Source organism: Seriola dumerili, unplaced genomic scaffold (genome assembly GCF_002260705.1).
Source record: "Seriola dumerili isolate Sdu_G_001 unplaced genomic scaffold, Sdu_1.0 BDQW01000242.1, whole genome shotgun sequence".
NCBI lineage: Eukaryota > Metazoa > Chordata > Actinopteri > Carangiformes > Carangidae > Seriola > Seriola dumerili.
In genome coordinates, this window is record NW_019174497.1 from 2,445,838 (window position 1) to 2,472,219 (window position 26,382).

The window sequence follows — 26,382 nt, forward strand, 5'->3', positions numbered from 1 at the left end:
ATCCGTCCAGATTGAGGGCCCCGCCCGCCGGGACCGTCGCGGTCGCCGGATTTAGTGCACACCTCAGCTGGTCTGTGAGTAACGTGAAAGACGGTTAACAATTTAAGACTGACCCTATTTAGTATTTATAAGCAGGATATTAACATCTCTTGAATGGTTTGTAACACACTATAATGTTGTAAGCAGCTATACGGACATATTTAGGTTTTAACATACAGTATTTGAAAGCAATTATAATTTATGGCATGAAGTCAAATTTTGTTACTGTAATGTATTTCATGATCTGTTTGTACAGCAGCCTCAACTTCTCGGTGTCTGCATGAGCTATAGTTGTTAAATACGTTTATATGCTGCTTATAAATGCTAAATAGAAGGACTTTAAACTGTTTCCTTTAAGACTCCTGCTGCAATTTTTTTCAAATTATGCATATGCTGTGACCCTCTTCTTGGTAGTTTACTATTTTTGAGGATGTGCCCACCTGCCATTGTTTTCCTTTCAGTTTCTTAGGGTGTTATCACTTTTACAAAAATGATAAAAAGGTATGGGTTGCTTGGGAAAATAATAGCAATGTTAAAGTTGCAATAAATTAATAAAAAAATGCAAAATTACTGGTTTTGTCTTTGACTGATGTCCAGGCAGACCTAAAGAAGACAAAAGAAAAAAATGTCTGGTAACAACCAAGTTTATTTTATGATACACCGCCTACATTATCATAAATAAACAGATTAAAAATCCTTACCCACATAACCCCTGTCATTTCTGTCCATTGTGGGAGAGCTGCCTGATGATGAATCCGTTGTGTTAAATCAGCAAGGTTCAGATTAAGATACAGTATCACTTGCATGTATTACATATTGCTTTCAAATGTTACCTTAAAATGTGCTATAAAAAAGTTGAACACACCGCTTTAGAAAAATATCAAAATAGAAACAAAGATCCCCCAGAAATCTTCCCAACATCACCTTCCAATGAATAAATCCTTGCACCTCATTAACTACAGCGTGTTAATTATGGTAATTTGCACAGGCAGAGGTAATCAAGAGTTCTGAAGAGAATATACTGATTAACTGTCCCAAAAAAGATTTACTTTCTCCAGATCTGCAATGTCTGGATACATGCAGTCAGTGAGGTGGGCTATGTGGGTGCACTGCAACAGCCAGTCCTGCATTTAAGACTGAAGGATCAGAAATCCAACAAAAACAACAAAATAAAAGAAAGCACAACAGAGCACTAAAACCCAAAGCATGTAAACTCATATGGGCACACCGGCAGGGCTGGAAAATCAATAATCTATGATCAAACACTGCAATTTCAGTTTCCTCAAGGAGTACTGGTCAGATAAATGGTAGATTATCAGATGTTAAAAGCTGTTTCATTTAAGATTTTCTGTTTGAAAATCGATGAGGATGATACAAGAGCCAAATGTACAATACATTTCCTTCTGTCTTACAATTCAATGACAGTAAAAATCATGATTACAATACAGACTGACCAGAATTATCAGTTTAGTCATAAACATAGAGCCCCATATATGATGACTCAAGCAGTGATCAGCCACTGGAGGGAAAAAAAAGTTTGTTTTTACTTCAACATGAACGTGGGCTGATTTTCCTCATGCAGTGATGTGACCTGATTACACCACGTGTCTCCTCCCAGCACAGACCACAATAAAAAGGTTGAGCTGAATTGACCTGAGCACCATAGAAATAATGAATCACTCTACCTAATTCTATAGCTACAGAGAAAATTTTGAAATTTATATAGAAACACATGTAGACATTCTGGTATTAGTAGTAGCGCTGCTTTGTGCTTGAAAAATGGGAGGGCACTAAGTGCTAACAGTGTCCAGGCACTTCACCATCAGAAAAACACCTGGCACAGCATTAGAAACTACAGTATGACCTTCAAAAACTATAACCATGCATGAATAAACTCGCCTCTCCATTCTGCACTTGTTTCTACAGACAAGGGTTAAATACACACAAAGACACAAACAATTCACAGATTAAAATCAACATTAAAATTAGTCTCTTCTGACTGCCACAAAAAAGGGTTATCCAGAAGCTACTGTTTGAGTTATACCTCCCTCTTGTGGTGGGAGGAAAGCTGGAATCCAGAGAGGAAAAAGTTTATCATTCCAATTAAATCTATGTCCTTTGTCCAACCATGTAGGAAAAGGTAAGAGGTGAGCCAAGTTTTCTGCTTGAGTTATGGTGTGCTGTGGCAGGCGGCAGGGAGGTGGTGTGGGCATGGCGAGGGACTGCTGAGGGTCTTTACTTCCCACCGCTCTCTGCAGCACCGCTGCTGCTGATGCCCAGGTAAGTGGCTGCGTTGTCCACAGCGCCCTGGAGTGGGACGATGACCCTGTCCAGGAGGCCTTTCAGGGTGTTGATCTGATCCTCATCCAGGTTCTGGTAGGCATAGTAGAGAGAGCCACCCACCACAACAAGAAGCAGGAGTTTGAGCAACATGGACAGGAAGCCTTGTCGGGCTGCGGGTTTGCTCGAAGAGATGGTGCTGCCCGGTCGAGAGAAAGACTCTGAGTAAGAGCGGCTCTCAGTGTGGACGCTGTGCTGCACGCGGGACTCATCCAGCCAGTACTCACTTGGTTTTACAGGTCGACCAGCAGCCCCTCGGATTGGGCGCCTGCAGGTTGCACTGATCAGAGAAACAATAAAATCAATGTTTAGTGCTAATTAACTACCAAAAACACTTAACTAAAAGGTCCAATGTACTAGCTTCTTCCCAAGCTTCCAACCACATCTCACAATCTTCCTCAGCAGGTGACGTTTGCTCAGGTGGTATTGAGACAGCTGTCCCATCTGACCACCCCAAAGTGTATGGGGTAAAGTTGTGGCCCCCATCTCTGTTTGGGGTTAGTCTTTGGCTTCAGATGTGACAGCTGTCTTCATGACAACTGAACAAGCTCCAACAAGTGAAGAAGAATGAAATAAGGTTGGGAACTGTGGAAAAAGCTAGTAAGTGAACCTTGACTTAGGATCAAACTATTGTTCCAAGGTCAACTTTTAGGTTAACATTTTGGTTATCTATTTTTTTTTTTTTTTTTTTTTTTACAATACATTGATATTTGGTAGTATGTGATTTATGTGCAAGTCCAAAAAAATCAAAATCAATTGTTACCTGATGCCTGTTGGTGTGCTTATTTCATTGGCAAGGATATCTTCAACAACACTCTCACTGGCTTTCTTTGGGGTCTCTTCAATAATAATTTCCTCCACCACCACCTGTCAGTGTAATATAAAAACATGTTCATAAAAATAGAAATAACACTCTTATCGCCAAGCTCTGGAATAACAAATTGTACCTCACCTTGGTTTGTCGTCTACTGCTGGTCCTGGCGGTAACTGGAGCCTTCCCTCTGCTCCTCACAGGCTTCTCTACCACAGGAACTGGCTCTGGTTCAGGGGCAGTGATCTCTTCTGAAAAAACACAGGCAATGTAAACACAACAGTGTAACATGGTCATATTAGTACAGAAATCAGTGTTTTTTTCAACATCGAACCTGGTAAATCTTGATAAACCAGCAAGAGGCCGGTTATTTATGTTATTCGTCTGGGCAAGTAGAATGAATTTTACAAAATCATGAGCAGTGTGCTGTCAGAACTCACCATCTTCCTTGTCACTGTACTGGTCAGAATTTGTGTTGCCATTCTGGTTACTGTCCACCTTGGGGAGAGCTGTGACATCTGTAGGAACTTCAGGTTCAGCTGGAGGCTGGTCCAAAAGCTTCTGCAGCTTCTTCTCATACAACTTACGGGTTGTGGCTGAATGGATGGGACAAAGGAATGAAAAGGGGTAAATAAAATGTAACACATTGTTCTTTCACTTCAGCCGGATGCATAGATTTTTTGTTGAAATAAATAACCTTACTGATGCATGCCGTGATATGTGTATTATATTTTTGTGTAAAACCTTATTTCAATGTTCAAATGTGAGCCCAGTTTCATAATCATAATGTCCAAAGTATGAAAAGTGAAGTGAAGACCAGTAGGGATGATAAAGGCCTATTTACTAGTTATTAGCAAATAGACAGAAGAATGGATGGATGGATTAACCCATTAAAACATACTTAATTAACTCCTCCTCATATGATGTTAATATAAAGTCAAAGCCAGGTCTGGAACAATAGTGCTGGGGATTTCCCTGCCAGTTTTTGCTAAAATCACAAACATTTTACACGTAAAGAAATAAAACATTTAACACTTATGTGAATTCAATTTTACACTTTTTTTATACCTTCTTTGTCTTATTTTTTTTTTTTTAGAAAACAATTAAGTTTGATGAACTAGTTGAAACAAAGACAAAATACGTGTTTTAGTTCATGTTCACGAAAATTGCTTTGTTACTATGTTTTCATACGCGCTAAATTAATCAATTAAATTAATAAATATTTCAAGTTTTTTGTGTCTTTGAATAACTAAAATCTAAGACATGCCAACTCACCAACAATGGGTCCCGAGTCCACACCATGCTTTGCCAGCTGTTGTTTTAAATCTTCATCAGTCAGGTCTGTTACTTCCATTTCCTCTATGCGAGGCTTGTCTGTCTTTTTAGTAGCTTTCTGCAGAAAAAAATAAGTTTTATATATCATACAAGCCATAGCTCACACCAATCTATACAGACGACCACAGTTTCACATCAGAGTTATCCACAAATCAAATCCAACTACAATCTATTATGACAAACTAAAACTTACTCTTCCGGATCGACTTTTGTTGGACACCACGGGAGCAGGTAACTCCTCGTCGCTGGAGAAGGTGTCTGCAGGTGGGCTCTTCTTGTTGTTCAATACGGTTAAGTTTTTCAGATACAGCTGCACATACACTTCTTTTTTATGCTCTCCGCTGGGAAGTGGCACATTGTTGGCAGTGAGCTCATTCTTCAGCTTATCTTTCGTGAGAATCGACGGATCTTCGAGGAATTCTGCCATGCTTCAGTTTTCTCTTCAACCGATGTGAGGTCTCTTTTTCTTTTTTGCCGCTTCAGTCGGCAGCTAGAAACAACATCAACAACAGCGGGAACGTGACCGAACGGCGCTGTTGTCAAACACGACTGGCGCCTACCCGCTGCCAATTCAGCTAGCGGGAGAGAAGTGGTTTATTAAAATAAACGTCCAGTTCTGCCTCTTAGCCTAATATTTAAAATATTGACAGGTAGCTTTGATTTTTCGAAAGCAGATACACGCGTGTGCTGCAAATGGAGTTGATGCAAAAGTCAAAACTCACCGGATGTAATGTAACTGAATTAGCTTAGCTTCAAACCGGTCCACTTGCCTCTGTCTGTCCGCGGTCGCAACAAGGCCACACAACAAGCTGCGCCGCTATTGGATGGAACCCCGCAGTACGCCGCACTCTGGTTGGCCGGCTATGAATGGAACAGTCGCAGGCCGCCGCCACAAAGAAACCGCAGGCTGTGTGTTTTAGATAACGGCTTTACACAAATCCGCCACACATTTACACTATTGTCTCAGTTTAGCGACGTTTTATGCATTTTTATGTTTAATAAGTAGACAAAAGCGGGTTTAAACATGTCATTCGAGTTGCATCAAGTGATAAGAGACCAATGTTAATGGCGGTTTAATGGCACTGACTGGTCCCTGCGTTTATACAGATCACTTTCAGTTTGTGAAGCATGTTCATGGCATGAATTTGGTCTAATCCTAAATGGTTAATAACAGTTCGCACTTCATAAAAATAACTTCAGTCATGGCCTGAGTAACCTTTTATGGGTATCTATCTTGTAATTGTAGTATCAGACTTCACAAGTTATAACTTGATATTTGACATTGTAGATTTTTTATAATACTAATAATGTAACATTTTAAAATTGCAGATAAAAAAAAAAACAACAACTATTGATTCCAGGGTTTTAGGGCCTTCCCTATGTTGGGGCCTTGGGTACCTAGTTCCACCATTCCCCTCACTACTAGACTCTTCGTTTTCATATTACATAATATGTATGGAAACTTTAAGACCATTAAGATGAAATCTGTTCATGTAACAGAAGAGGGCAGCAAGAGCCACATTATAGGGTGACTTGAGGAGTCTTATAAAGCACTGATTTTAGTTTCCTCACAAAAAAGGCCTTCAAGGGTATTAAAATGTCTTAAATTTAATTTACAAAACTCTCAAATATTTTCTCTTCCCTGCTTAAGGCATTAATATAAGTTCTAAAATGTTTTTGTGAAGGCTGGATTACCAACTGGGAAAAGTGGAGAACTGCCCTGAGGCCCCACAAATCTCCAGGTTTACTCAATATCATTTGGGTTTGCATAATTAGATTAATCACAGATTTCTTAGAAATTTGCACCAGTGTAAGTACAATATCAACAATGACAGGTTCTCCATCCTCCAACTTGTGGCTCTGGTCTCACTGTTTTAGTCAACAGGGGCCCAACAACATAATGTTGCTGGATGTTTATCTTGCCATGGTTTCTGTATGTATTTGCAGGCTGTCAGGAGACATTATATTAAATTAAATCAAATTGCTTTCTATGTGGTATTTAAGTCTTACATTTCAAAAACCCTAATAATTCAAAAGAAACATGGGGTTGTCTTATTTGAGGTTTCATGTTGCTCAATATCAAGTCAGCAAGAAAACAAACTTGATATAAGGTTATAAAACACAGAAGTTACAACATCGTTCTTCACAGAAAGAAGAAAATGGGAAAGAGGAGTATAAAAGAGGCAGAAGAAGAAGTAACATAATGAATACAAATGAGTTTTAAGATGGTTTTTTGAAATTAGCACTAATTTGGCTTCCCTGAGACTGTTCAAGAGTTGAAGAGCAATGACAGCATCAGTACAATCACTATTAGTCAAATGTGGCAGAAGTCTCAGCACAGAAAATCTGAGGGATCACAGGCCAGACACACTGTTATGTAATACTGAGTAAAGGTTTTAGGCATTTTAGATGTTTTGATTATTAACCATGATGCAATACCATAAGGGAGGCATCTGATCGTTCCTAAATTCATTCTGCAGCATGACAACAACAACTCCAAACATACAGCCAGAGTCATAAAGAACTGTCTTCAGAGACAAGAAAAACAAGGAGTCCTGTAGCATATGTTCTGCCCCCCACAGAGTCAACATCATGGAGTCAGTCTGCGATCACATAAAGAAACACAAGACACTGAGACAGACTAAACCCACAGAACAACTGTGACAAGTTCTCCAAAATACTTGGAACAACAACCTATCAAGTACCTTGAAAAAGTGCACACAAGTGCAACAAGAAGAACTGGTTTTAAAGAAAAAAGGTGGTCACTCCAAATATTGATTTAGGTTTTTTAACTTTTATACAGTAGTGTATCAATAGGACACAAAAAGAAAGAATAACAAAAAAGGACAAAAAGTGACGCAATCATCGGACGAAGTCATAGACGAAATAGGTTCTAGCTTCTCTAATAGGAAAACATGCTTTTCTCCGTTTTACGTTACTGCATATTGAATATCTTTACACTTTGGACCGTTGGTTGGACAAAACAAGACATCAGCTCGGGCTGTGGGAAACTGAGGCCTGTAGCCTGATAATCAGAGTGAACTGCCATTATTGAATTGCTGAATAAATATGAGATGTGGGCAGCAATTTGGAGGTCTGGAAGCAGGCTAATTTTTCAGTATTTACTGACATCTTACAGGCTAAACAATCAATCATTTAATCAATAATGAATATAATCTCTAGAAACAGCTCTCCACACATGGCAGTGTGTGACCACGTCTTCACTTTCTTGGATCTCTGGGCATGCTGGTCTCTAACTCTGTGGTGTCCCCCCTTCCTGCCGTGGGGACAGTGGTTTGAGGTGGCACTGTGTGGCTCCCCACCTGTCCTTCAGACCTGCTTCTGTGGGGCTTTCTGGGATGCTGCTGCAGAAACCAAGCAATTGATCCCCACCTCAGCTCCAAACCACACTAAAATACAGCACTGGAAGAATAGTTCAGCTTTTCCGTAGTGGATTTGCCAAAGGAGTGTAAGCGTAAAAAATGTTGAGCCCTTGAGAAACACCTCTTAAGCTTTCTTTGTATGTAATTTATACAGAAAATAAGGCTCAGGCCAAGAATCATAGAGAGTGCCTCTTTAAGCATAACAGTCATGGCCTCTGAAAAATGATCAAAGGCTGCTCTTTAATCGTCAACATTCACATTTTCTTGACAGATTATTGTAAAACAAATCTAGAGAACAAATGTAACAACTGGCAGGAAGACAGAAAACAGTTTATGAGAATATAAAGGCCAGTGTGGAGTTATATCAAGACAGTTGTGTTAACAATTGAATTGTTAAATGTTATATGGTGTTTGGAAAAGAAGACACGTTTCAAACGAACACAAACTCAAACATCTGTGTTCTAAAAGTGGATTTCTGATCACTTAGAAAAATGTTGAACACAAACTCCTTGGTCGAGTTTATCTTGGATTTTAAGTATTTCTAAATCCCAATTGAGCCAACCACAGAAGTAGCTTAGGAAAAGTCAACCTTTACCACCCAGAGAATGTCTGATTCAATTCTACTGACACAACAAAACACATACTTGTGAAATTAATCAACGTTATGAAATTTCAGCACACTGTATGATCATAGCCCTGTCATCTCATGGGCGCACATGTGTTGCTTGGTCCAGACAGCCAGCTGTATGTTTATTTTATTTTATCTTTTTTTTTTTTTTTTTTTACAAAATTCACACATTAAGATTTCTCCATTACCAGAGCATAAACAAGGTCTGTTTTCCTGCACTAATCTAGCACAACAATCCCTAATCCTCAGAGGATGTTATTACTCACTGCCAAACTAATTAAGATCAAGTCCTGGGCAGTTTCCTGTACAAAAAGGAGGGTAGGATGCGGGCAGCAGGAACAGTGTATTTCACAGAAGTTGAGATTTGTGTGTCCTGGNAAAATTCACACATTAAGATTTCTCCATTACCAGAGCATAAACAAGGTCTGTTTTCCTGCACTAATCTAGCACAACAATCCCTAATCCTCAGAGGATGTTATTACTCACTGCCAAACTAATTAAGATCAAGTCCTGGGCAGTTTCCTGTACAAAAAGGAGGGTAGGATGCGGGCAGCAGGAACAGTGTATTTCACAGAAGTTGAGATTTGTGTGTCCTGGCCTAGGAACAGCCATCTAGTAGTGCTCACACAGTATATTTTCATCTGTTGACAATCCAAACTCTACTTAAAGGACACACACTTAGTTGTAGACATTTCTGTCAGAAGGAAAAATGAGACTGCCTCTCTGGCCCTTGTTGATGCCCATTTGGCCACCTGCCTATTTCTATCATAGGTACTACTGCATTATGATTTGAGCTTTTCCTGTTTTATTTGGCTATTGAGTACAGAGACACACTTGCTCATGTCCTCGCTGAACTTCAGGCAAACATTACTGTGTGTGAACTTTCATGTAGTGAATGAAGAATTTCACCCATTGGACGTCATGTTGGATCATTTGGGGGAAAACTTAATGTAGGCCATCCATCTCCTCAAAATGTAATGCATTGACATTAAAGGATCAACACAAATTTGATCTGTTAGAGCCACCGAAAGTGGCGCTTCTGCAGCAGCTGTTGTGACCACTGCAGATGCACTAAGATCCAAAGGAGTTTCACCGCTGTACATCTTTTATCCACTTCACAATTCACTAGATCAAAGACAATATGAGCATTGTTAAAGCTGCTATAATCAATATTTAGATTTTATGTTAATAGTGACGACACAGAGAATTATCACGTGAGCCTGCAGTTCCCCTGAGCTCTACAAAGTTTTGAGTCGTTTTTCTGCCAATCCAAACTGACACTGGGTGAAAGGTGGGGTACACTCTAGACAGGCCGCCAGGCTATCACAGGGCAACATGCTAACAATTTCCCCAAATCAACTTTATAAGGTGATGTCAATGTTGTGTTTATAGCTTGTTTTTGCTGCCCCCAAGTGGCCCAAAAAACAAAAATAAAACAAAACAAAACAGTTATTGTGGGTTTTAGTAGAGCCTGTGCTAATGAGCTACTGTGCGCCGAACGCAATAGCCAACCTTATCCAAACAGAAATTTATCCACTGTCTCCAAGCACAGACCTGGTGATTCAGGAACTCAGGTACTTCAACAAGTGAGGAAATTTCTTTCCGCCAACACAAGCAGCAAAGTGAAAATTTTCTTAGTTAAGAGACAATGACAGTGCAGTGCAATATAGTGTCAAAAAACTCATCCAATTTTTAAGATTTCAGAAACCACATATTTGACTCAACTCATGGGTCATCACCAGGCAGGCCTTTTCTTACATGCCTGACACGGCGGAACCGAACGGCCAGTGGCTCGCGACTAAAAAGAGAGGGCAACCTCACACAGATGACTGCCAGACTCTTGAGTTAACAGGAAAGAAATATTTCCGTGCTTAACTTGGCCGAAGCTCTCAACAGACCTGCCTCTGCTTAGTTTTTCTGTCCACAAGGCTGAACACTGGTACTGGACCAGTATAGGAAGAGCCAAAGACTTCTCAAAAGCCTCCTGTGATGTGTCGGTTGTGACACCGCTATGCCCCTCAACTGTTTCCTCTCTTTGCTGGATGCCTGGGCCCTGAGCTCACAGGCCCCTCACTCAAGCAAGGAATCACCATTCAGGAGCGTCAGCATTAACTGTACCTAATGAATGAGGAGTAGACAATCAACAGAGACTCAGCAGCACTCATAATTGTAAGTGCCAGATCAGGGAACATGCCAACAACTCAGTGCATTCAGCATATTATTGCAATCGTTGGCAGGACTCAAGCTCAATTTTCAATTAAGTACCAAAAAAGAAAAGGGAGTGGGTTTTATCAAAGCTGACAACAAGAGACCTCTTTGAGGACCTTTGTATGAGGTGCTTCCATAGAATGACATGACTGTGTTTGTAATTTCCTTACTGGTCGATTTAGGGGTATTTTCTGGTGTCAAGTTATTTTAAGTAATAGCTCTCAGCTCCAGCTACTGCAGCCAGAACACATTCCCAAAAAACCTGGTACTTCAGCTGATATGATCTTATTTATTCAAACTTGAAAACTGAAACTTCTAGGCCTCACACTGTCTCGCTGCCTGAATGGACTGCTCTTTAGCTGGACCTACATCAGAACTATTTGGTCAGGGGACTAGGAGGTGCACCATGTGGAAAAAGCACTTGTCGTCATGTTTACTGTCCTTCCAGGAGGCAGTCTTGAGGGTTCGGCTCTTGTAGCAGCTCATAGTTTTGGGTAGTAAAACACCGGGGGCCTATCGATGCTCTGAAGCCTCACAGCGTGGCTCATCCGTGCCAGCGGTAAAGGACAAATGTGCCAAAGTCTGCTGGGTTTGGCTCTTTTCTCACCCCCTGGCTTCCAGCACCGATGTATCCAGCTGAGGTACAATAATTTGACACCTCTTAAGCAGCTGGACCCTTTAGCGTGACAACCACTGCTTTGTTTTATATTCCTGCGTATTTTGAACGCAATAAAAAATTACAGTCAGCAACATCTAAACTGTGTTTTTATCCACTTTGGACTTTTGCCCCTCCCCACCCCCTTCAATCTCCTTTATCCCTCCCTTTCCTATGTGGGATTTAACGTACACTTTGTGGTAACCTTGCTAAGTTATCAATTTTTTCAATGTTCTCTCACACTGAATAAAGGCTTGTTTCTCTGCGCCTGCTTGTTAAGACATCAAGGACAGCTCCCTCCATCTGGCATTAAGTATTCCTGGTGCCAGTGTCGGGTTAACTGACACTCCTGCACTTAAACTAATGGCAGCGAACAGTCATCTCCCATGAGGTGCTCACCTTGGAAAAAATCACCCAGTTCCCTCATCCCCAATCATAGTGGTGCTCTCGCCACCCACTGAATGAAACCATGGGCATGAAAAGAGGGATTGTTTCACTATTGAGGCATATATAAGGGCAAATGAAAACATGTAATACGCATGTCCTGTCTTGGATTTGCCCTCCTCTCGAGTTCAATGAGACGTTGAGAAGTGGGAAGAGTAGAACAGCATGCAAACAGAAAAAAGACAGACTCAGCAAATAATCATCTTCATGAGAAGGAAACATGCAAGATTTCTTAAGCAAATAAAGCAAAAATAGTCAAGTATTAAACATTCAGATGCTTAAAAGAATACTTTTGAGAAAGGACACAAATCAAATATTCAAGTGTAACTGTTGATGAAAAATTATCCTTTATCTCATTACTTAGTACTTTAATTTCTGAATTCCCTGGTTTTAAGGGGAGCATGCAAATGCAGTATGGACATTTTTCTTTCACTGCGAATGACTAATTGTGTCACACACCTTATTTAAAGTGGTCTGGATTGAGAGCTGTTCGACATGTAATTATGACTGTCTTTACACTCCCCTTACAGACACAGTGCTCACTTTCAGTGTTAATGATGAGTACGTCAAAGGATCAGAAGAAACCATCAATTTCAATTTATGCTCAGGTGTCCACATGTTTGAGGTATTTTTCACAAACTGTTCTCATCACCTTCTTCCTACACTGCTGTGTAGCTGTGTGACATAACAATGCCTCCCTCTGAATTTCCCAGGACCTACAGTATCTTCTTATTTTTACCCCATTCTTTGGACGTAGACTACTTCCATCTTAGCTAAGCTGTAACATAAATATCTTGTCCAGGTGAGTCCAGGGCAAAGAGAAGGACCTCTCAGACCACATGAGTGCAGCATCACCACCCGTCCTCCCCTGAACCCCCTTTTCAATGGAAACCTAAACAGATTTTTAAGAATGAAGAGGTTTTTCAGTTTGTTGCTAAATATAGGCCAGCCCGGTGGGAGGTGGCAGGTTCCAGAGCCATTTTCAACAAAGATGAGCCCCAGGTCCTGCCCAGAGCCCGGCGGGTGGTGACTGCCGGTGGTCCGCCTTTCTCTTATGCACCGGCTCTTAAGTAAACACTGCAATCCTGCGGTCAGCTACAGCATGGCAACGAGCAAAAGGACTCACTGTGCAGTTGCACACAGCTATGGTGTGTTGTCTCCTCTGGCCCACTCAATCTTGGCCCCTCCCCGTCACAGAGGCCTGGGCAGGGGTCGTGGGCTAGCGACAGACCTTGATGTGTGATCCCAGAAGCCTGAAGGGTACTCCTGGTGGGGGCACTGTTGGACTTCACCTCCAGGACCCCACTGACTGACCGTTTTCCATCTGGAAAAAAAAAATCTAAATTAAGGACATTATAATGTTTACTGACATTATGCTAAGTCTTTTTTTTTTTTTTTACACTAAAAACATAAGTGGAATCTATTAGAACGGACCATCTCTAACATTAGTGAACCATGAGCTGTAATGGAAAACATTTGACCATCAATGAACTGTTAAAGATGTAAAAAGTTTACATTTCAATCATCAAGGAGAAATCAGAAAATAAAATGTAGAAATAAAAGTTTATATGTATGTCTTATGGATTTTTTTGCTTGGTAAAACGTCACTAAATGAATATTAAGTTAAAAGGGAAAATAATATAATTTCAATAAAGGCAGTAATTTTTTGGCATCAATAGGCAATAATTCCATAATCACCTTGCAGCATATTATAATTCAAGTGGTCTGACAGCAAACTAGACATCTGCGCCTCCTCTTGGTTCTTTTTTTCAGACTTTAGAAAATGTATCCAGTGACAGGAGATATTGGCCAATCACAGGTGTTTTCAGAGGGAGAGAGAGCGTGTTCCTATTGGCTGGTCTACAAATGCAGATGCATGTGTGCACGTTCCTTCAGATAGATACGTGTCAATATTGATGAAATGGAGAGAACTTTTATTTTCCCTGGACAGGTGACAGGCTGCTAATTTAATTTTCCTGTAATATCTAAATAGGTTGCAGTGGTTGGTTGTGTAGGGGCATTTATCATGGAGGCAGCCGTTGAGTGGCTGTGTTGAAAGTTGCTCATAGTTTAGCCTTCTGCAAAGCGTAGCCAAAGGCTTATGGCTGCAGTTGTGTTGCGTGTGTGTATGAAACATGTGCATATGCCTGTGAGGGGAGAGCTGCAGGAGGGTGGCTGTACTGTATATTCAAATTCTTGTCCTGCAACTGGGACATTAGAAAAGTCAAACAGAGGTAGTGTAAATGGTTAAGTAAGCAGACGGAGTTATGTATTTATCACGTTCAAAAGTTTAGCGTGTTAAGGAATAACATCCAGAAATATCAGGTTCAACCAGGAAATAACTGAAATCTGAATGTTTTTTATCAGAGGGCCAGGTTAATATGCCATTAATCATCAGGATCATATCCAATAAAGTGCCAGATTAATCAACACAGAGGAAAACTGACAGCCCCACTCCTTATCCACTGAGGAAAATAAGGGGCAACAGGTAGGCCTTTATCCATTGAGCTCTGTTCTTGTATTGCTCCCCTATACACCCAGATCATAATTTGGGGAGTCTCAGTGGCTACCTGTAAGGACCACAGGGGTGGCAAATAGCAGGGTTGTGGCTTTCTGAGCTTCTTAGTGGTGCGAGCAGAAGGATTTACGGTAACTCTCAGACAAGCGTTCACAGCTTGAACTCTTGGCATGGATTCGATATTGTCCCTGGCTGAGCATCAAACCCACTGAACCTGAGGTCCAAAAGTACCTACACAAAACCCTCGGATGTTTGAATGATAAATCGCCGACATTTAGTGGCAGAACAAAAAATATTGGCCTTGCTGGGGATATCAATTTTAATTTTAATTCACAGTGAGAGCACATACTGGGTGGCTTGATTGACCAGAGATCAGCTTCTAGTTTAATTGACATGCTATTCTCTTTCGGGCGACGATATGAGTTTTCCTGCAAATTCAGCACAGGTGCAACACTAGAAAGTGACCCTGCGGTATAAGAGGTGCAACAATTGCCAGTGGGGGTGATATTGAATATCAGCTATGATTTGAAGTGCACTGACCAAGTTATCTTTAAGTTCATGTCCAGTTCTACAGGGACACATAATTTATTTCTCTGTGTAACTGGACCTTTTCTCAGCGCCTGCTTTAGCCCGCCATCTCAAGCACTTCTGGTTTTGATAAAGGAGGGACCAGCTCCACGAGATTTCCTGAGTGGAGTTCAATGATAAAACCATATGGCAAAAATAGCTCAAGAAGTTAATACATCTGACATGCAGAGAAGCATAATGGATCAATTCAGTAATCCGTTCTGGTAAGAAGGATTAGTATTGAGACTGAGGCTGTTTTTGAAATCACTGGTATCATTATCTTCTGTGTAACATTCAGGTAAAAGCATCATATACAAGGCTAAAGCAGTATTTTATTAATGTGCTGACTGCTGATGATGCCAAGAGGTGCTTTACAAAGCCGCAAGACTGAATTTAAGGTCAAAGAGGATGTTCTGAGCCAAACACACCAACCGCCACCCTGGAGAAAAAAGCCATGGTGCTAATATTAGGGGGAAGACTGATTACAGTGCTACTATTAGGTTTTGGCGTCGATTATGGTCCAAAGTAGAAACGCCCTCGGCACTTCTCTTTGGTGTTCATGCCCCCGGTCTTCAATGGCACACTACATGATATTATGAAGAGCCAGACCAAACATGCCAAAGCAGACCACAGGGTTACTCACAGCCCCTGCACATTCTTTTGAGGCTGAAATGTGACCCGCTCCTATTTTTCAGCAGCTTGTCAGACTCAGTGTGGTGCAGGGAGGTAAACTAGGAGGGAAAACTGTTGTCACCTTTCTATAGCTCTTACTTTTTCTGACTTACAGGATGGCAACATCAGGTGTCAAAATGAGACCAGATGGGTAGGGTGGATGAGTGCTGGCAGGCACCACGGATACGGAAAGCAAAGATGTACTTACAACATCAGCAGCAGACAGTAAATGGAGATTAGTTTATTGGTGAAGCTTTGCAAGTTGATGGACACACTCTGGTAAAGTAATAAGTGCAGTAACCACATGCATTAAGACATATAATGCCATATGTGAAACTGAAATTGAAGTGACAACATAATGATTTGGGGTGAATTCAGTGAAAATATTTGTAGGAGCTTGAGGAAGCTGTACATGTCCAGCTGTGCGTAAGATGCTAAAAACATTGATTTTGTGGATGATGTCTGTTCCATTTCCAAAAACACTTTTTTTTCTATATCCTCCCGCTATCCTGCTGGAGAGCAAAGTCTTCGTTGGACAGCATCATCAGAGACTTGGACTGGAAAACACTGTCGGGCATTCAATATGTCCGAGCTTGTCATCAGATGAAGCTCATTTTGAAAAATGCTTGTTATGACTGCTGCTAACCATATCCACCCACTCTGTTCCCAGTGAGAGGGGACAGACAGGAGGAAGTCTTTCAGTCAGCCAGGTCATACTTCATCTCAGCGGACTATCGAGCTGCTGCACGATGGACAGAGCTTTAAGTGAAACTTAGCACACCTGAGACCGACTGGTGACACAATGCGATGGGGAAAAGTAGCAAAAAGTTAAAATAAAAATATAGAAAAGAAAGTGACTGAAAAAAGACAAAAAACAACAGACTGTTAACTTATAAAAATAACTTTTTGATGAAAAATAATTAAGATAACAACTTTGTTTGTTTGTTTAACCCTGTCTCTTAGAAATTACTTTTTCATACAACTGAAATACATTTTTTAGGAAATGTAATCGCTGGCTGGATTACGATCAGAGTTGATCAGTGTTGTATTAACGGCAGTGGAGTCGCTAGGACATGGTTCCGGTGGATGGCGGGGTCTCGACTATCACACCAGAGACCAAGGTTTTCATCCAAAGCATGTGGTTTTGGTTACATTTAAGTAAACAAGTTGTTCACAGTGATACAAGCTGAACCTTTTCTGCATTAAACAAGACCACCATCTTTCCCTGACCTTAACCAACTGCTATGAGTGCCTAAACATAACCATAAAACTGGTTAATAATGCTGTCTTCAATACAAGTGGATATTATACTGCAAGATTGGATATTTTGGAGGAAAACATTTGATTTATTCGTATCAACATATTAATGACTTGCCAAATATGTGATTTAACAATATATCTTCATTATGTAAACAGAAAATATAATCCAGTCACAATTACATTTCCTACAAAAGGTGTTGTATACAAAATAAATTTCTGGGAGTCAAGATTGGCTTCTGCAATACACAATGTAAGACTGATTGATGACATGAAAATGGCAATTTAGGCTGATTATCAGACTAAAAGTGTCTCTTCTGGATTGAAGCTGCAACGTGAGGAATTAGAACGTGACAAACATTGGCATCCGCCAATGGTAGTTTTAAAAGGAAAGGGGAACAAATGGGCTGAGAGCAACATGCAGACAGCACCAGGACTGTCTTATTTTTCTACAACCACAAATAATAGAATGACAATAATTAGCAAAATACAACAATCACATAAAAAAAATCTACACAGTCACTTTACACAACACTAGAGGCATATCCATCCATCCATCCATCCATCCATCCATCCATCCATGACCTTGAAATTATATAGGAGTTGCTTTGAAGTATTATGATTTAATGGACTTTTCTGTTGTAATAAGAGACCCTTAAAGCCTATATAACTTTTAAAAGAAGAATAACACAATCTTTCTCTTACAAAGGAAAAGTTTAATTCATATGGAATTAAACGCACCCTTGCTCATTTCATTAAACTCAATGGTTTTGCCACTACAGCCTTACTTGGTATGATCAATTGCTTATATACTGTATAGATACATATATGACTAATTCTTCCACTTCTCATGTTGCATTCATTTCCTAGGGGCGATCTTGCCAGCATTTATGTCACTGGACATTGGTTGAATGACTGCAGAGTTGGTCGTGTGAGGATTAAAAATACTGATAGCACTGTATTTATCAAAGCTGGGTTTAATTACTTTGAACAGCAGACCTAGGCTAAAATGAGGCATCCATGTTTGTCTGATTTTCAGGCACTTCCGTATTTATCAAGTTTCCTAGTAATAATTACAAATTGGATGTTGATGTGAACGCGATGTACAAGTCGGAAACTAGTAATTATGGTAAATTTGGTAGGAATTGAACGCAGTATCTGCAAAAGCTACGTAGGTTTGCTTTAAACTGCCTTTATTGAATTGTACTTCCTACATTTCCCAGAATACTTTCCACTGCAAAGCATTCTGCTGTTGGTTTGATTCGGAGAGACAGGAGAAGAAAGACAGGAGGCATTTTTGTATTGTAGCTGTGGTGCATTATGGACTACAGAAGTGGCAGCTTGTGGAGAAATGGTATCTCTTCTTCCTCTATATTGGATTTCTCTTTGTAACATTGTTGGATGTTGATGTAACGTCTCTGATCCTCTGCTGGACACTTTTTGGCCACTTATCTGCAAGAATACGGATCACAATGTTTTCATTTTAAACATGAAAGACTGCTGATCAGTCTATATGCCTTGTTTCCTGCATATCATTACTACCAGTTCCTGTAGCTGCAGGTTTCCACCGGCCACAAACCTACACTTTCCTCCCTCTGAGCACAGCCACAAAAGCAGTTCAACCCCTCACTGACCAAAACTCACTGTGAAAGTTTAAAAAAGGCCTCGACTCTCCAAGAAACACAGCCAACTTTACCACTGAAATAGATTTCAATAAATTTTAATTTCCGCAGCCACTTTTCCCAGTCTTCAAAACGTAATGAATTAACAAACAAAAGCCTCAAAAGAATTCCCTCCCATTTCTCTTTACTCAATGAATTACCGTCGACCACATAAGCAAAACAAAAGATGGCACGTTTATTTTTCTGTGGTGGGGCTGTTTCAACAGAGCGATTATTCACTGACACCACCTTCAAAGGTTCCTCAATCAAAGGTTTCAAGCACCACTGATAGTGCTTAGCTACAGCTGGAACACTACAGTACTGTGAAAGACATTGTCACATTATAATTAGTTAAGAAATGAAAGGCATTTTTTATATATTTTGTCATAGAAAAAAAGTAACATTTGTAAAGTCTTTGTCTGAGAAAGGTTTTAGTGCTGCAAAGCTGATTGACATGATGTTTAACTGTATAATTTCACACAGATTGTTTAATGTTGTTTTTTAAGCATGTTGTTCATCATGTGATCATGTAAAATTAAATTATTACAGCAGCAAACACCTAACATGTTCCCATACCTCTGAAATACTACCTACATCTCTACATCAATAGTCTGCTATTTTTTATTATGTGTAAACAAAAAAGCGATTCAAAAAAAATTATTTTTTATAGCAGTTTTTGAAAGCTGGGTTAAAAAATGCTTTGTGTAAAATACAATTAATTTATGTACATGCATGCAATCTAAAACTCATTCCTGGTCGCTTTAGCACAAAGTACTCAGAGTACAGGGTGTGGGATCATTGATAATGTTATACATCTATTTGAGGGCTTGTTTAGTATTAAGCTGTGTTAGGGATCTTCGTCTTTCTGCCAATAATTTAAGAGCTGAGGTTAACAACACTTTGCAATTGGATTTTGCTGTTGTGTTTTTTACCCTATGAGACTATTGGATAATTTGTATTGACCACTACAGAGTTACTATCAGAGAGCACAGTTAACCAAGGAAGCATCAACATGATTCAGGATGGTTGTTTGATCCACAGTATCTATATAGATACATATAGTAGTGATAGTTTCTGAAAATAGATAAATGTCACGAGTATTGCTCTAACATATTAATTAAAGGGTCTATTTGTGAGTTTTTTCTGCTGCTGAACGTGGTTACTTGCTGGGAGTGGGTGATAGTAATTGTTGCAGCGCTATGTCTCTAGGGAAGATTGGAGGCTACATTGACTCGCTATCAGAAAGTGGCAGGATTGGCGGGGGCTATCTGGTTAGCATGCTAACTTTAATAGAAAAGACATGATAGAGATAAGAGTTAACATTGGCTTTCCACCTCTGGAGACAGCTCTTGATGAGTAAAGGAATAAAGTTTGATGCTGAACTCGAAACATTCCTTCCTTACTGGTAAGTAAACAGCTGTTAATGCTAACGCTGGCTATGTACCAAAAGCAAAACTTAAAAATAGCTCCTTTAAAACAAAGTTGAACAAACAACATGTATGGATAAACATAATACTAACCAGCGAACAAACAGCCAGACAATAGTAACATACCAGTTTCAATTGTCACCTGTTACTGTTAAAACAATGATAGCCTTAGCAAGAATGACGGCATAAAAATGTACTAATCATCATGTTATACACAGTTTACTCTGCAAAAACAACTCCAGAAGAACACTATTAGCCTCATAATTAGCTTGACTATAGAGGAGAAAACATATATAGTCTCTGACATATGCACAGGTAACCACTTTTGTAATAAATTAAGAAATTAAAGAGAATGCTTAAATGTCACTGGAGATAGACCTCCCCCAGTTGACTTACACCACTGGCGTAACCAGAAACTACATCCATTCAAAGTCTGTGCAGGCTCTGTGATGGGAATAATTCACAACATTGGTCTGTTAGACAAAGTGAAGTGAAACAGTAAACAAGTATTTAAAATACTTTACATAAAAGAGTATTTTCATATTTAACATTTTTGCCAAAAAATATTACTGAAATACATAAAATTTACATACATATTTTTTTTTGGTCAATATGACTGATTTATCACAAAGGACTGCAAGCCATCATTGATGCTAAGGGGGGCGATACACAAGGGTCAGGGTAACTACGCAGAGCAAATTCAAACTTTTGAACAGGGACCATCTCATTATATTCTTTATAGCTGTGTTGTTTAATGACTGTGCTCTTCTGTGATGTCTTATATTTCAATTTGAACCCCATAAAAAGTAAAAGAAATGTGTTTTTCTTGAAGGGATGGAATGGATCAGGGATATGTTAACTTATGAGCAGAACTGTTGCAGAATAATTTTCTGTCGATCAACTAATCATAGCAGCTCTATGTGTATACATTAAATAATAATGATAACAATATTTGGAGTATGAAGAAAACAGAGATGTGTATGAAAACACATGGGCTTGTTGCATTTTGTTGCCCTGGCAGGGACAGGCTGATTGCAGAAAATGCTTGGGTGTTTGTTTGTTTGTGCTTGTGTAACTGTGGGTGTATACTGTGTGCGTGTGTGTAAGTGGGCTGTGTGTGGCCAGACTCGCTGGGCTGATCTTGGCCCCTGGCTGTTGCTGGCGTTCAGCATGTCTGTAAAGAAACAGCTGGAGGCAAAGCCAACACCGGTCCCGCTCAGAAGCTCAGCCCTGCCAGCAGCGACAGAGTCCAGAACTTTCCATGGTCCTGCGTCGCCATGCCAACAGGTCTTGGCACGACACAGCTGTCCTGATCTGCACACCTGGCCCACCAAGAGTCCAGAATCACCTCTCCTGTCACTGTGTGATGAACAGGTCATTTACAACCCAAGTGTTTGTGTGTTTTTAAGAGTTATGGGCCCAGGTAAAGAAAACACCGTGGCAGTGGACCTCCTGTGTGTTGCCCTAATCAAACAGAGCTGAGAACCTTAGCACTGCAGAATAGCTGGGTTTGAATTTGTTCAGACTTGTACTGTGGAAAACCCACACAGAGGGATATTCAAAAAGAAACGGCATTATGGAAATGGAGCTCGATAAAGATTTGTTTTGTTTGTCTTTGATAGTGCTACTGAGTTTTGCGGCTTCAGCTTGAGCATGCTGCAGAGGAGCAAATACCTAATCTGGGGCAAACAGGAGTATCTAACTGCAATGTACAACTTTAGGCAGCCAATAGGAATGATTTGAAATTCACTCCTCCAAATTATGTGACATATTTATTGTCCACAATACTTTCCAAAGTGAAACAATGCCCAGGTTTCTCTGGACTAAGAGGTCAGTCACTGGAGAAAGTTAATAAAGTTTCTATTTCGCTATAACATTTGATTTCTTCATTCTTGTTGGTGGAAAAAAAAAGTTGTTTTAAGGTACTGAATGCAGCCCACATTTCAGATTTAAGATGTCTACATTACAATAATTTGCCAAACAATTTTGTCCAAAGTGACTTAAATTTTTTTTTGTTGCTTCACTGTCTTGCTCACTGACACTTTGACATGGAGGGAAGGAGAGATAGCAATCAAACCACGAACCGTACGATTAATGAGCTTCACCACCTGGGCTGCAACTGCCCTAATGGTGACCTCCCCTTGATAAAAATGTGCGTAATTTGACATAGAAATTAAGCCTTTTATGGCTTTAAATTTGTACTCTATTAAATTTTTCATGCGATAATCTCCAGTTTGCCATTTTGCCCCTTACTGATATCATACAATCATGATTCTGACATATCTCATAAAAGGTTTTACAGTTCTAGTCACCCAGAAGAAGTGATGTTTGTTCTACTGGAGGACATAACAGTGGATGATTTGGAACAAATACAAGATAAACTGGTTACAGTAGTTTTGGGGAACAGCAACATCATGTCTGAATAGACAGAAGAGGAACGGAAACAACAAAACTCAAATATTATAGGGTTGGGCGATAAGACTTCAAATCAATATTATGATTCTGAACTTTTACTTTGATTATGAACAATTAATGGCACTTAGCATTCTCTTCTCTTTTTTCCATTTTCAGCAAAGTGATTGTGCTCCAAGTGATACATGTTGCATTCACTCCTATCTGGTAGTCGTCACTCATAAGACCCAATCAGGAGGCAAAGCAGTTGTCTACATCATTGTTTCCAAAAGTAAGTACAATGCAATCCTTGAGTTTTCAAACAAAAACAGAACCAGCAGCATTTCCAAAGGTCTCAGTTGTAAGGGCTTGAAAACTCTGGAGAAGTTTGGACGCCAGGCAGAATCGTAGCCGAAGTGATGTGTTTTAAAACCAAAACGAATTAGTGTGGACTTAGGCTGAGGCTCATTGTTTGCGATCATGTCATCTTTATAGCCAGCTTTGCTTTGAGTGAACGCGTACTAACGTTAGTTGGACTGGGCGGAAGCACGTGACTGAAAACGAGGTAGAATTTTTTTTAAGGGGACAGTTCATGAACGCACACATTGAGTATTAACCATATTAACTGACATGAGAAAGATTTAGTCAATGTGTTGGTTTTGATAAGGTTTTTGGTTGAATGGCCAGCCCAAGTTATTAAGAACAAGTTATTGCCCCCAACAATGATTGCTGAGCTAAATAAAAAAGTTATAAACAACAGAAACAAAGGACTTTGTATAAAAAGAGTGGACAGAGAGTTGACGTTAAGTTAATGTTTTGACTGCGGTGCACTAACTGCAAACTGCTCTTCAATACATAATATTATCATGACACCTTTGATTGTTCCCTGTGCTAAAATAAATGATTTGAAGCAAGCAGGAGATCAGGATGTTTGCCATCGATAGAATGAATCATACTAGAGCTGTAACAATGAATTGATAAGGCAATAAACAGAAAATCAATTGGCAACTAATTGATAATTTTAATCATTTTTTAAGCAGAAAATACCATAACATTAGCTGGTTACAGCTTCTCAAATGATAAAAGTTGTTTGTTGCTTCTTTGTCATAATACAACAGGACGCTGAATGTCTTTTGGACTGTAGTTCAAATCAAACAAGTGATTTGAATATATCTCCTTGAATTTTAAGTAAATTATAACAGGCATTTTCTACTCTTTTCTGATATCTTATAGACAAAGAGATTTGAAAAAATAATCAGGAAATGGAAATACTCAAAGTATTACTATCTCAAATATGTATGTACACTACTCAGTAAAAGTCCACTGTCGTTTTATAATGCAACAACAGTCATGTTACCATAAGGACAGCAAAAAAAGCTTGTCCTTGAAATGCCCATTGGTATCACAGTGTCTCATCACACATGGTCTGTTTCGCAACACAAAAACAAAATAATCACTTTAACTGTGGGTACTAGATCTGTTTATTCTGCTGGGTACAGAACATAAAGACCAGATGATGTTGTTTGGTCTGTCATAGTCATATTTGAATTTCATTGTAATAAGCTCCCAGGCTGAAGGAGCGACCAACACTAGGTTTCCACTTAATAGGAAGGATATTTTGGTCCCTGTTCAATATGCTGAGCACAAACTGACTATTGCTAAAGAACTACATTCCTGGGAGGTATGTTGACACAATATGAACCATGAAACTCTGATCTCAATTTTCATGACAACATATGCAGACCCAACACCTGAGATAACATACACCACTTTAATATCAAGTGAAAAGTGATCATTTGATTATGATATTTCAGTTGTAACCCCTGGAGTACTTCTGATTACTGTCACAACCCTGAGCTCTGTAGATAGGACAATTTTATGTTCAGCGACTTATCTATTGCTTTGTTTTGAATAATTCTCTGACAACATCTTGGCTGAAAACTCTGTTGATGTGTTCTTGAGTCAGTTGTGACTAGCTACTCTAATTCAATTATGGAAAAACCATTTCAAAACCTGATATTTAAGGAGGAAAAATAACGGGTTATGCACATCATAAAAATGCACATTTCACCTGGTGTATCTTGGCTGGACATTTTTAAAAGAAGCCAAACTTTATTGCCACTGGAGAAAAGGTTGTAATTTTTAAAGTGGTGTGTGTATGAGAGGGATTATTTCTTGTTCTGTCTCTCTGGATATAGTTCCCAACCATGATATCTAAGTCTTACACACAAACACACACATTACGGGTGGAGTACGGAGAGAAAACATGATTTGTGTATGGATGTCCAACATGTGAACATTTTGATTGATGGGCAGCTAAAGAACACAGGCCGATCCTTATTAGAGGCTGCAGGCTGCCAGCTCTTGAGGGATGCGTGGGCATGTCCTCCTTGGTAAGTGATCAGGTGTTTGACTCTGTCTGGTAGGAAGGAAGTCCTTATTAATGTTGAGGAGAAGGCCGAGGCTCAGCAACCTCAGGCATGCCCGCCCACACACACACACACACACACACACACACACACACACACACACACACACACACACACACACACACACACACACACACACACACACACACAGCACAGGCCTGCTCTTGCTGTGGTTCATTATTGTAGAGGATGGCTGGTGTGCCCTTACACGAAAAGTCCTGATTGGGAACAGATATCTACAGCTGTGGAGGTGTTAAAATAAATCTATCGACATCTTTTACTGTTTTTACCTCCCCCTGTGATTTTTTTCTGATCTGGCTTTTGTTTCATCAAAGTATTCATTACTGCGTTAAATGATTTTTTGGCCACTTGGGGGCAGCAGAACAAGCTTAAATGCAACAGCTTTATGTTAGCTTCTTGTTAGCAAATAATTGATTGACATTAAGCAGACATGGAGCAACATTAACATTAATTTAGAGTTGTTTTGCTGGCCTTGTAACTGTAATATTCAATCTTATTTAATTTCTGTTAGCTGAGTGTTAGATGATAAGATTGAGACCCACTCTTGTCTCTGTACATTAAATATGAGACTATAGTTAGCTAGTTATCTTAGCATAAACATTGGAGACAGATGAAACAGCTAGCCTGGCTCTGTCCAAATACTATCCAACAGCAGCTTTCTGCCAGCACCTCTAGAGCTCACTAATTAAAACGTTATAACTTGGTTAATCTGTACAAAAAACAAGACGAAAAGAAGACAATGAAAAGCCATTCCAAGCCATTTCCAAGCTGCTGCTTTGCTGCTAAAATCACAATTTTATAACCATGACGTCGTCTGACAAAATCACTCTTCACATATGTTAAAGACAAAGATTGTGCTGTGATTTTGACTATATTTACTTGTAAAATGACCACTCAGAGAGAAAGTTAGAAGTGACAAAATATCTTTCTTATTTTGTCTCTCACCGCGCACAACCTCTGTCTGGGTAAGAAACTGCTGTTCTGCTACTCTGCCAATCACTGAACAGAGCAGACGCATGGTTTGTCCAAAAACAGGGCATGGTTTGTAGCCAAAGTCTGTCCAAAAAGTCACCAGATTTGTCATTATGTGTGTTTTTAGCAACAAATGCACTAAGTTGGCAACACTTAAGACTTTAAGGCCCCCCTAATGGAAACGGTTTATGCCAATTCATTTTGAAAGGCCAACAACCAATGGGGAAACTCCATCTCAGTCATGTGACATTTGGCTGACCATTGATGATGGTGATCACTCAACTCTATAACATTCGCAAAAATAGGGCTGGCCCTACTGTGGCCTAGCTAAAAAGACACACTGTGGTTACACAAGGGTTATGTGCTAGACTATTTTGGCTTACACAAACAAGATATAAAGTGTTAATTAGTGAGCTTTAGTGTGACGTGTTCACAGGCAGATTTTATTACTTTCTGACAGAGTCAAGCTAGCCGTTTCCCACTGTCTGCTGGCGGTAACTTCATATTTTTTACAAAGACATGACAGTTGTATCAATTTTCTCATCTAACTGTTGGCAAGAAATACATTTGTCAAACTGTTGTTTTTAAAGGGAAATATCTGACTTTTCAGCTGCTAAACCCTCT

General features: G+C 39.7%; 1 protein-coding gene across 1 annotated transcript; it reads right to left on the reverse strand.

Annotated features, from left to right (window-relative positions):
• Nucleotides 1-667: 667 nt before the first annotated feature.
• On the reverse strand, nucleotides 668-5,306 carry LOC111229897 (lamina-associated polypeptide 2, isoforms beta/gamma-like). Its single transcript, XM_022756421.1, has 7 exons — nucleotides 5,248-5,306; nucleotides 4,719-5,100; nucleotides 4,466-4,583; nucleotides 3,631-3,786; nucleotides 3,332-3,441; nucleotides 3,143-3,246; nucleotides 668-2,659 (listed from the first exon to the last, which is right to left on the reverse strand). The coding sequence occupies exons 2-7, from the start codon at nucleotides 4,950-4,952 to the stop codon at nucleotides 2,275-2,277; spliced, it is 1,107 nt and encodes a 368-aa protein (XP_022612142.1). The 5' UTR covers nucleotides 4,953-5,100; nucleotides 5,248-5,306; the 3' UTR covers nucleotides 668-2,274.
• Nucleotides 5,307-26,382: the final 21,076 nt, after the last annotated feature.

What these genes read in the sequence shown, in the direction of transcription:
- LOC111229897 (XM_022756421.1), bottom strand. Translation starts at nt 4,952, where the DNA reads ATGGCAGAATTCCTCGAAGATCCGTCGATTCTCACGAAAGATAAGCTG. An exon ending in GGACTCGGGACCCATTGTTG is followed by an intron (nt 3,787 to 4,465) that starts GTGAGTTGGCAT and finishes CCATCCATTCAG; the next exon opens with CCACAACCCGTAAGTTGTAT. An exon ending in GCAGTAGACGACAAACCAAG is followed by an intron (nt 3,247 to 3,331) that starts GTGAGGTACAAT and finishes TTACACTGACAG; the next exon opens with GTGGTGGTGGAGGAAATTAT.